This window comes from Teleopsis dalmanni, chromosome 2 (genome assembly GCF_002237135.1).
Source record: "Teleopsis dalmanni isolate 2A chromosome 2, ASM223713v2, whole genome shotgun sequence".
Taxonomy (NCBI): domain Eukaryota; kingdom Metazoa; phylum Arthropoda; class Insecta; order Diptera; family Diopsidae; genus Teleopsis; species Teleopsis dalmanni.
Genome location: NC_051847.1, coordinates 126,528,406 through 126,540,547, shown reverse-complemented (window position 1 = coordinate 126,540,547; position 12,142 = coordinate 126,528,406). Strand labels below are relative to the sequence as shown.

General features: G+C 28.9%; 3 protein-coding genes and 1 long non-coding RNA gene across 4 annotated transcripts in view; 1 reads left to right on the top strand and 3 right to left on the bottom strand.

The window, feature by feature from the left end:
• Positions 1–236: 236 nt before the first annotated feature.
• LOC119675668 lies at positions 237–1,576 on the bottom strand (the record flags this gene model as incomplete). Its single annotated transcript, XM_038086874.1, has 4 exons — positions 237–479; positions 540–650; positions 705–983; positions 1,032–1,576. Coding segments are annotated over 4 exons (1,071 nt in total), but the record flags the coding sequence as incomplete, so codon positions are not given.
• A 7-nt stretch (positions 1,577–1,583) lies between these two features.
• On the bottom strand, positions 1,584–3,532 carry LOC119680724. The gene is made up of 3 exons (XR_005252482.1): positions 3,393–3,532; positions 3,256–3,335; positions 1,584–1,602 (listed from the first exon to the last, which is right to left on the bottom strand). It is a non-coding gene; the product is annotated as an uncharacterized LOC119680724 (long non-coding RNA).
• A 2,415-nt stretch (positions 3,533–5,947) lies between these two features.
• On the bottom strand, positions 5,948–7,676 carry LOC119675667. The gene is made up of 4 exons (XM_038086873.1): positions 7,554–7,676; positions 7,366–7,476; positions 6,145–6,398; positions 5,948–6,077 (listed from the first exon to the last, which is right to left on the bottom strand). The coding sequence occupies exons 1-4, from the start codon at positions 7,674–7,676 to the stop codon at positions 5,948–5,950; spliced, it is 618 nt and encodes a 205-aa protein (XP_037942801.1).
• The window catches only part of LOC119680723, a 12,355-nt gene continuing 7,512 nt past the window's right edge, over positions 7,300–12,142 (top strand). The window contains exons 1-3 of the mRNA XM_038093682.1: positions 7,300–7,807; positions 9,484–9,725; positions 9,810–10,113. The gene's annotated coding sequence lies outside the window, so the exon portion shown is untranslated. The remainder of the gene's footprint in view (positions 7,808–9,483; positions 9,726–9,809; positions 10,114–12,142) is intronic.

Genomic DNA, 12,142 nt, shown 5'->3' with positions numbered 1-12,142 from the left:
GACTGTACGGATTAACTTTCTTTGAGGACTATTATGTACATGTGTGGTCTCTGCCAGCCAGTTCTATCTACCATCAAATTTTATGAATAATCACAGTGAAAAATCAACCCGATTTAGGAACTTTTATTCTAAAACTAGAAGAGATGCTTTTTTCTTCACTAAAGGTGATATGTATATTATCAGTGAATTGAAAAAACTAATGCTAAAAATATATAAGTATTTTTAAAAAATATTCATAGATGTTTTTTATATATTTATTTGTGTGTTTATTCCAAAAATTTGATACTATTGTTTTGAATGCAAATGTCAGTCAATAAATCTTTGATTCTTTACTTTCATATACCTAGGTTGTTTTATATGGTCGCATATTGCCGGTTAAAATTTCGAGGACGCGATACGGGCAACTTATAGCAAACTTCTGTACGCAGTTCACAGTTTTAAAATTATATTCGTTGCCATCATTAACAGAAGATGGTACCCTATATTTTTAAAAAGTGATAATAAACAAAAGTATATATATGCATAAAAAATATACTAACGTTAAAAGAATTCGAACAATATCTTCCATCAGCGATACACCATATGGTTTTAGGTAGGTATTGACTTCGCACATAGCTCGTTTTATGCAGGCCTTCATATCGAAATTGAAGCTAAATATTAAAGATAATAACAGTAATTTCGGTTTATATATTTTACTATATTACATTTTTCCGACTGTAAGTAATTGTTCATATATCTCACGTCGTTCTCTGTAATTTTGTGAGAAATGTTTCCATTTTGGTGTATTGCTCTTTGCATAGTAAACGTTCCTTTGACTACCAGGTGACCACATATTAGAGTATGTTCCCTTTCTGCGGTATTGATTATCCCTAAAGTTTTTCTTACTCACATATGTGGTTCTTTGTGGTGTTTTGAAAAATGGTTTTTTAAAGCTATTTTGTGCAGCTTGATAATAGTTCGTATAGTTTTTGTTCTGTGGATTTCTTTAAAAATATTATTTATTTTATATTTTTAGTTTAGTTTACAATTACCTTGCGTAGAAATTTTGTATTCTTTCGCGACTTTTATAGTAATTTGGCAACGAAGTTTTATAGTTATCAATTCTTCTATGATCTGTGGTCTTTAGCTCATCTAATGGATATATATACTTTTCGTACTCGATTGGTCCAGGAAAGTAATCATCAGCATAATTATAATATTCGCCAAATGTAAAATTACTGTGATCCAATGCATCCATAGTAATTGGTGGTGGTGTTGGTGCTGGTGCTGGAGTTACTACTGGCTCATTTTTCACTGCTTCTTTCTCAGCTTTTTCAGCCTTAATCCTTCTTTCTAGTTTTTTTATAAATATCGTGGGTTCCCAACCTTCAACAGTATCTGGTACTGCCGTATACATGTCGAATTCTACAGCATACAGGAGTCCACGAGGTTTTCCACCAAGTATAGCCTTAGCAAAAGAAGGAGTCAATAGAAGAGCTGCCCTCGTTGGAAAAATAGCAGAACGTACTCGACGTTTTAGTACGGTATTTCTAAAGGAATCAAATTGAGATATAGTTTCAGTGCAATTACAGTCTTCATCAGCATAACTACAAAAGTATTGTGCTATTAAAACCAGTGAGAAGAATATTTGACACAGTGTTCTTCTCATATTTTAGAAGTAAACAGTTTTATTTATTTTGAAACAAAGCTACAGAATTTGTGATGGAAAATCAACCATCCGTTCACTAATGATCTTAAAACAACACTAAAAAATTTTTCTGGTCTTAAATATTAAGTTCTTTTGTGGAACACAAATCATATGAGCTACGAAAAAAATTAATTGTGTTAATTTATTTGTCAGATTTTGTTTTAATACAAAATCTATGCATTTATCTTATATTTCTATTATATTAAAGTGTTTGTTTAGGCACAATTGAGGTTAATAACCCAACAGTTGTTCAATTTGAAAGCTGTGTGTATACGTTATCGATTGATGTGTTAAAGATGTGATGATTAATATATGGTACTCATTATGTCTTATGTTGTTTTCTTCAATATGAGAATCCTTGCTAGGTAAGGACTTCATAAGAGAAGAGCTGTTTAACAACTTGGGTCTTGAAGAACAGAATCTGTACAGACAGAAGAATTTCTACTGAAAGTATGGCTCACCAGTATTACAATGATCTATAATATCAGCATACAGAAAAGGAAATCAACGAATATGTACAAATTTCAGTCTACGAACTTAAATAGAAAAAGTACCTCGGATTACCAATATGGAATCAGATCAAAAATATCGGTGATTGATCAAGTTTTTTTTTACAAGCTTGTAATATAACTAGTATGATATAGCTGAGCATACATATATTATTCGATAACTTTCATGAAGCAATCGATTTCATAGCATAAAGAAATACTACAAGCACTTACAGTATTGGGAATCATAAAAATATTTTTAGAGTAGTAACATTAACCAAACTTTCAACCTACGCATAAGATTGATTAAAACAGAAAGCGGATTAAAGTAACAAGAAAGCTTGTCATCCAAAAATTGACTAAATCAGGATTTACTATAATGTATGCGGCGTGTGATTTAGTTTTATTAATATAATAATGAAGCTAGATAAATTAGTACAACTTTAAAGAAAGAAAACACTTTCTTTATATCAGCAAAAGCCAATAACCACAAATTATTTATGTTCATGGGAAAGCAGTGTTTCTACTGAGTTGCTTGAATCATTCGCAACATTGAATAGTCAAAAATTAAGTATATTTTGCTTTTAATAAAATCTAAATCATGGTTTATAGCTGAATTGCTGATTGCATTCTATCGCGTTGAAATGAGAAAATGAGATTTGGAATTCTTGGAACTAAGAATTGTTGATACAAAACTTTTCGCGCTTGGTAAACTGTTGCAGCTGATATATAGAGAGAACATTGTGTAAAAAGGATTGAAATATAAAGCACATATTGCAAAGAATAATGTGATCCGATCCCAGTAAAGAGTTTTAAGTATAGCCTAGCACGTACGGTACACAGAGGATGAATAAAAACATGTTTTTTACTGTAAAAGAAAAGGGATTAGCCATAGTTAGAGAATATTCGAGTAAGATTGCAGAAGAACCCTTAACGTTAACGGGTTGTAACGTTAAGTGACCAGAAACTTTTTAAACCAGAAATCAGGACTTTTTGCTGACAGTAAAACCGATACCCTTACTGACATTTTAACTCAATACATTGCATTGAAAAGGTTCTACTTGAAATACATATTCTTACCACTGGAATCATATGAGTCCTTTAAGATTAAGATTAATTATATATTTGCTTTGCAACATTTGGTTCACCATCACCACGTCCTGTTTAAATTTCAATAAAAGTTTTTGGTTAAAATTAAAATTATATATAATACATACATATAAGTTATATATGGGCTAATCCTCTCTTTTTGCATGTTTTTTATGATTTTCCAGTTATTATTCCGCGCAGCTGTTTAGAGGCAGCTCTAAATAGTATAATTGTTAGCTAGAATTGTTAGCACATATCTAAATGTATTTATAGTGAATCAAAATATTTACCTTGTTATTGAATTTATTTCTTCTTATCTTTCTTTCTACGTTTGGTCTTACGAATTTTGCGGCAGGGACTATCCTCAATGCTATCCGCACCACATCGCCTTGGGCCCTTTTCCTTGCAATCCTTGTTTCGTCTCCTGGACATTGAACGTATAGGGATTTGTGGTACATTTGTTGGTATCAATGCGCGACAAACTACGCTTGTAAGATTTGAAAGCGTGAGTTTAGGCATTAGAGTTTTTAGAAAGTTGGACATGACTGACATTTTGCAAAAATTTCGAACTTATGTGGCCGAAATATTTTATAGATTTTTGAGGAGAAAAATTTTGAAACACACAAATAATATTATATAATAATATGTATATTTTTTTTTAACTTTAAAAATATAAATTTTTTAACTTTTACTGATAACTAGATGCAAAATTTATTTAAGTTACTATTATAGCATTTTTATTTTTATTTTAATTTTATTTGATTATTAAAGAAAAAATAAAGATTTTTTTCGTAACCACGCTGTTAAATTTGGACATGCATTAAAAATAACATCACAGTCGCCTCCAGATCTTCCCAATAAATGCGCTTTTATATATTTTTTGTCAGTCGTTGGTATTTTAGGAGGACTGATCAAAATAATGTAAAAAAATATGTAAAGTAAAAGAAAATTAAAATACAGAATAAATAATATATAAATAAAAGAAAAAATAGTAAACTATAGCTTTGTCAAAGTATTTTTTATATAAACTGTCATATTTTTTATCAATTATTAATTACTGATTAATTTTTTCCTGATATATTTTAAAGTTCAACGCAATTCTATACTTATAAAAATAAGTATGTTCTATAATTCTTCTGTATGTTAAATAAACTTTCATACATTTGTGACGGTCGGGGTTTACATATATGCGTGGAGTCAACGTGAGAAGATTTAGAGATATGAGACATAAAGATTAAAATTATCAGGTGCGTTGAATTATTTTGGATTAACTAGAGAAAAGTGGATTCCCGTGGGATCGCCGGTATAACCTAATCTAACTAGGGAAAACTATTATTTAACAACTTTTTGCTCTTACAAATATGACGTTTATGAGAAATAAAATTTGGAAATGAATAAAGTTGATTTAAGAAAAGATTGAGCATTTTGTCGCATATCTTCACAGTAGTTGAATATTAATTTCCATTACCATCTTTACTTTTACCTTTAGCTTAACTAGAAATGATAATACACTATGGAAGAATCGTATTAAAGTGAACTAAAAACTGCGGTATTGTATTTCGTAAGCCCTATGTAATAAATCTGCACGGTCGTTACTATACTGAATGCTATTTGTCAGTTTCTTGCATCAAAGAAGGAATTTCTGTGTTGGGAGGAGGATTTAAAAATGATGCTCAATAATTGGACCAATACAACACGAATAGGTACACTACCACGAGTAGAATCACTATCTTGCTCGTTAAAAATGCAACAATTTTAAGAGCGTAAACGCAAAAATTATAAGATCTGCTCATAAATACTTCAGTGCGAGTTAGACAAGTGAATGATGTAAGCGATGTCGGTTTTAGTAATAATAGCGCCTTACATTACAGGTCAACATTACTTCTGTGTTCTATATTAAATAACTACGGCACCTTATTTCTACTATCGAGATTTATAATAAAGCTACTTGGACACTTTGTCATTTGAACGGTGAAAAATGTATGCAACTGCTGAGAATGGCGCCGCTGCTTATTGTGCACTGCTGAATATGATCTACAATTGGAACTAAAAAAAACCAAATGAAATACTATTTTTTAAATTGGATCTGACATCCCTTATTTTAAGACGCTCTAAGTATTCGTCCCACAGCTCTTACTCCAAACGTCGCTACTGGAAGTAAGGTGACCAAAAAGCTATTTCTGTGAGTTGGATTACCCGTCAAGGTAATTGGAGTAGACTTTATAATTTCGTATCCAAAATAAATATTGAAAGATTTATTCATTAATTAATTAGGAATTCATTATTAGGTTGAGTATCGAAGAAATTTTCACTTAATTAAGTAATAAATCATATTTATTTAATACGAATTCATTTTGTAAGTAAGTGTAGTAATTTAATTAAATAAAATAGATTCTGAATGTCCTCCACATATACGGCGTTCATATCCTGTTCCTACGCTCTTTAAAATAAAATATTTTACATAATATTTTATTTAATATATAATATAACATATATTATATTATTAAACCGCTTTATATATATGGTTCTACTGTGATTAGATAATGAGTGAAGGAGAGCTTTTTAATTATGTGTTGGAGTAAATAAATATTTTTCTGAATATTTAATACTATATTATATTCAGGTTTGTTAAAAAAATGTGCAATATTCGGATCGAAAAACACTTGGGATTTTTGAATAGTACTTACATGAAAATCGCATTTAAAAATTCATGATATATTTGAGTTGGGTTATGAGTTTTATCAACAGCAAATGGTCGTTTTCCAATTTCACATATAAGTTGATATAAACATTGTTCTCCATTAAGACCACGACTGCATGTGTAAACATAAAAAGTGTTTAATATGTAATTAAAAAAAATATATGTAAAGATGGACTTACTGTTCAAAAATGTTTTGAATAAATTTATATATGTATTCCCGACTTTCATCACGCTTTAACAACTTTGTGACACTATTATGTAGTAAAGGTACCTGCCAACTGAATTGACGCGCTGCAAATGTTGTTGAATTGAAGAAGTCCCACCAATATATAGGACGTGTTATTTCTGGAAATTGGAAATGAAATCCTAAGTAGTTCCCCATTGAACGCCGTTTATCGGGAAGCTTAACTGGTATGGAAAATCCTATAACGAGCTAGAATGAAATTATAAGAAAAGAAAAGAAATATTAATAAAAAAACTTAGTGGAATTTGGTAAGACTGTTATAACAACTGTTATAACAACTGTATTACAACTGTTATCTCAATAACGATAGATGGAAAATTGTTGTGTTATATGATTGATTGCAAGAGAGTGTATCCCTATAAGGCTATTGTGCATTGTGACTTTGCGTATTGATTTCTTTTTAAGTAGAGTCCCTTCCTGCCACTTCATGTGTTTTAATCATGAACTGCCAAATACTCGACTGGGTTTTTGACAAATTAATGTTTTATTGTATGTTAGTCATTAAAGTAATATCAGAAATCGTGTGATTCAAAATTACCTAATATGTGTAGCTGGTAGGTGTAGCTAGAATGCCTTGTGATGGTTTCCATAGAATTTTTGGATTGCATCTTAATATGTCCTTCCATTTTTTATTGTTTTTTGTTTTTGAATAGCAGCTTCGTTGTGTGTACTAAATAATAATGGTTCAATTTATGTTATAATACATTTAATAATGGTATTATTTTGATATTATGAGTAAGGTTGGGCCCAATGCCATGATAGACAATGCAGTTTTGATAGAGATCTTTTACAATAAAAACTTTCAGATGGTAAGGTTTTGACAGGTGCATATTGTGTAGTTGGATCTCTTGTTATAGTACAGCAATAGTAAAGCAAGTACAATAATATTTGGTGGGGATTGCTACAGGGGCTCCATTTTGCTACCTCAATGATAATTGCGTAACAGTCCAAGAAGCAAAATTATTTTAAATATTAAAATTGACTTTATTTATAATTTATTTATTATTTATTGTTATTGTTTTGTTAATATTTTAATTTTTAACATTAATTTTGTATATTAAATTTTTTTTTTATTTTGGTTTTATATTTTTTTAATTTTTATTTGACAGTCTCAATACAATGGCGGTGTACACACTTTTTTTACTTATTACTTTACCTTGCATACTCCTGAGCCGCTATAGATAAGGAAACGTTTTGAGCGGTCTCTTGAATGTATTAAATTGAATTGATAGCTTTTGTTATCTTTTCGATTAATTATGCTCTCCAGCTGAAAAGAAAAAAAATAATCATACATCATACATACCAACTGTTTCGGTTGTACTAAAAATAAATCAATGTATTTACCATTTTGTTGGAATCTGTGGGATGTTTCGAGTTCTTTTCGTAGCCACCATTACTGTTGGCATCATTTGAGCTTTTGTTAATGTTGAATTGGTCCACAGGAGTACAATTTGTTGTGCCGTACATTATTTGAGTGTGCTGTTTGGGATTTTCATTTAATTTATTGCCATTTTCCGTTAAGAAGTTTATGACCAGCAGTACCACTGTGGTCACTATGATGAGCGCGGTGCGTTGGAGGTCAATTGTAATTACATTAAGTACGTTAATTTGAAATTTATGTGTTTGCATGTTAATTTAGTTGGTTTTGTTTCATGCGGCCGAAGTGTTTACTGTACAGTAAACTGTTGTTCGGTGCAAAAATTGTCAAACAACCGCAACTTTTATTAATTGCCACTTAAAATCTAATAAATTTTTATAATGAGTTTTTTAACAAATATTCAGCAGTTTCAATAACTATTTGCGAGTGATGGTGCGCATGCAAATGATTTAAAGCTAAAAGTTATTCTGTATATTGCCCTGCAGAAATTATGCTTTAAATCAGGAAAAAACTGTTACATGCAACTGAGTTGCTAGATCACCGCAAAGTATCTATATTTTTCAAGTTGATAATATGTTAAATAAACTAAAATGCTTGCATTTTAATTTCTAAAGCGGAAATGGTACAGATATAGTAAAGAGTGTATAATTCAAATGTATGCAATTATCTTACAAATGTCAACTAACTGCATAATTTAGAAGATGCAAGTAAATACAATTGAGATAAGAATATTTTTATACATATCTGTATTTACTTTTTGGCTCAGTACCTAAATGTTTTTAATAATTTATATTTGTAATAATAATTTTGTTTTTATAACGGGCTAATTAGACAATTGTTAAATAATAAACATTTAAAAAAAATTTAGTTTAAATTTATATTAAATTATTGCTAAGGAACATTATAATAGTGCCCTAAAGATGACTAGAAAACATAACCAAAATGTTGGTTTAAATAATAAATTTAAAAATAAAAAAAAATTTTTTTAAAAAATTGGATTATTTAAAAATTGACTAATTAGCTTGTTAGAAAAAAATGTTTTTAAAAAGTATAATCGACTAAAGAAAGTTTGTAACTACATGCCAAACACTATCCAATCGATATTGTCTGGGTATAATGATTTATTAAATAGTTTATTGCAAAATATCACAAACAGAAGTAAAATGAGTTCTGCATTTGATATCATTGAATTTTGTTTTACGTAAATCAAATTAATATACAAAGAAAATAAATACTCCTTAGTTAAATGTTTAATTTACAATTAAAAATCAAATATAATTTTTGTGAAAACCTTTTACAATAATTCTTTAATAGTAACTATGACTAACAAGCGTGATATATTAATGTAATTTCAGGTAAATGTGAGTCTACATAGATTGACAACTAATAGGAATGAAAAGAAGGCTATTCTCTCCAATTAGCTGTAGTGCCTTTTCGACTTTCTATATATCTGAAAAATATAAAACTTTGTATTATTTTTAAAATTTATAGAATGGTTTTTAAATTAGCTTTTATAAATCTCGCCGTACTATAACCTTTCGTTCTTTGGTGTATCCTTAACTGTGCCTACTATTAAATCCAATATTTGTGAGTTTCGCTGGACTTAAGATTGTCTTTGAAATTAAATGCTTATAGGTATTATTTTTTGAAGCAAAAATACAACTGTTACTTTTTCATTTTAGCTTAAATACTTGTATTATGAAGTCTGAATATATTCTTTATATGCATATATTAAACTCTTTTATATTACATTCTTTTCTGTTATAAAGCGTATTTTAAGTTGGTTATCATATTTATTAAGTAACTGGGAAATTTATAAAATAATTAAATTTAATCAATTAAAATAATTTTTTTTGCCCGTCTTTCATTAAATGTTGGAAAATGAATTGTTTCCAGATGACTGGAATGAGGGTATGCTAGTCATAATACCAAAAGAAGGTGAATTAAGTGAATACCTATCCCAAGCAAAATCTTCACAACTATTAATATCAAACGTATTTATAAAGCTGTCGAATCAAACCTGTGCGAAAATCAATTTGGTTTTAGAACTTCCCGGTCATGTGTTGATCTCATTAACACAGTGCGGATAAAGCTTTTGACAGCTTTGGATTTTATTTGGCGGTTGCTAAGAAGGAGAGGTATGCCAATAAAAATGTTACAGATAATTAATGCAATGTACACAAATTACAGATTACAGATCCTTCATATCCTTCAAATTACAGATCCTTCATATGCGGAAACTCTCAGATCCGTTAGAAGTTTCTATTGGTGTTTGTCAAAATTGTATTCTGTCACCTAACTTTTTCATCTTAGTTTTGGATAAAGTAATGCTATCCACAATTAGTGGACGGAAAGGTATACAGTGGACGCCTTTTACACAGTTAGAGGATTTTGAGTACGCTGATGACCCAACTAAATAATATGAGTTCTTCATGGAACACAATATGCTGAGAAGCAAACAATAGAGTAAGAGAGGGTTTGTTGAGGTCCTATGCTCCACTATTAGAAGAGGACTACAGTAAGTATGTAAGTAAAATAATTTTTTAATTTGAGTTTATTGCCCTTTTAATACAATTTCATATAAAAGTCATAAAATTAAATTATTATAAATAAAAATTTATTAAATAATTTAATTTGATATTTATTATATAATTCAATTAAATATGAATATTCAATTGGAATTAAAATTTAAATAATAAATAAATTTATTAAAATATATATAATGAATAAATTGAAATATTTATAAACAATTAATATAATTCTTAAATCTAAATTTTTTGTTTCTTTAACAAAAACTTATATAGTAAATATAAAAATAATAAACTTATTAATAAAGCTTTATTTTTAATTAAATTTAATTTACATTACTTTATTCAATTAAATATTTATAATCATTTAAAATAATTACTATATATTAATTTTTGCCCTTTTCATAGAAATGCATTTAAAATATATAAAAATAAAATATTTTTTAATAAAAATAAATACTAAATTTAATATTCATTATTAAATTCAATTAAATATTTTTAAATATTTGTTTCTCTGCTATTTTTTCAAACCGTTGGCATGACTACCTACAATCGTTAGTTGTATTATTATTATTTAATGCCTTTCTTTCACTGTGTGATGTATACATATGAGTTGGGTTGACAGCTGAGAAATTTATACATGCTCAAGTCTAACGGCAAGCACTTTTCCAACTCTGTCCTTCTAGACTCAGCCAAAATTACTCACATCGACGAGTACCTCCTCTCACTCTTTCGAAGGTAACCCACGCGGCTCCACAACCTTCCGCTTGACATTTCAGCCCCTAGTACTTCTCAATACCTATTCCTTTACCTCGATAAGTGGGACTCTGATCTCTTCATTATCTCTCTTTTCAACCGAGGCTCTGTGATAGTCTATCACTAACACCCCCGCGCTTGCGCAATAACCACGCGCCGTCGTTAATACTTAATTTCCTTGTTTCATGCCCATGCTTTCTGGCTTAGATGAACCTAGTCTGCTAGGTATTAAGCCCCTTGCTCTAATTTCTCTCTTTCTTTATTACTGGAATGGACTTGTATCCGCTGCACGTGGCTGCAATTTTCCATATTCATTCCTAAGAGGTGGTTTTAGTGGGTTGAAGTCTCACACTGTGGCTTTCAATGCTTTCCACCTACTGCACAAAAAAAAAAAACAAATTTATACCAATAACAATTTTGTGTTGTGTTTATTTATATACACAAAATTTATTTAAATTGATAATGCCAAATAGTAAACTAGTGGGTGTTATTTGTCATACAATCAGTTCTACAAAGGGTATATCAATGAGAACATTTACAATGTCTTATTAATGCTTTAGTAAGTGATTTGAGGATTTATATCTTTTGCTACATTGATGGTTTATTATAATGTTCTATATCTATGTATAATAGATATATAAGTATATATAAACTAATTATTAATGTAATTACAGTTTATTTTTCTTTTTAAATTTATTTACGAATAATTAATGAAATATGGCTTTCAAATAAATAGAATTTATTTTAATTTTATTAACAAATAATTGTGCCCATTTAATCTCTAGGTCAGTGTTAAAGGGAACAATAAATTGCATTAAAAATGAAAAACCATAAAAGAATTTATGATTTATTATTTTGTATATACGTATAAATTAATATTAAAATAATCAGTAAATTTTTTGTTTTTCTTTAATTTTTTTGTTAAAAAGTCCTTATCACACGCCTTCCATGCACTCTTACACACTCATTTTACTGCAATTTATTACAACTTCGTATGGATTCTGCATGTTCCATCCAATTAAGTAAGTAGGTATGAGCTCAAAAAGAAAATAAATAATACGAAATAACATTAACATTAACAACAATAACAGCAAAAACAAATTAATAAATTATTAAAAATTATTGTGCAAATGCGAAAAATGAATTAAAATAAAATGCAATGAGTTGAGATGAATTGAGTGGAAAAAGTTTAAATAACAAAAATATTTTATACACAGAATAATTATAATTGCTATAATTAAAAATGTGTAAAATTTTCATGATAATCGCAT

Excerpts from the sequence above, each read along its gene's own strand:
- LOC119675667 (XM_038086873.1), bottom strand. The coding sequence starts at position 7,676 with ATGTACGGCACAACAAATTGTACTCCTGTGGACCAATTCAACATTAAC. Across the intron at positions 6,399-7,365 it reads GCGGCTCAGGAGTATGCAAG|CTCGTTATAGGATTTTCCAT; the intron begins GTAAAGTAATAA and ends ATTTCATTCTAG. Across the intron at positions 6,078-6,144 it reads ATTCAAAACATTTTTGAACA|TCGTGGTCTTAATGGAGAAC; the intron begins GTAAGTCCATCT and ends TTACACATGCAG.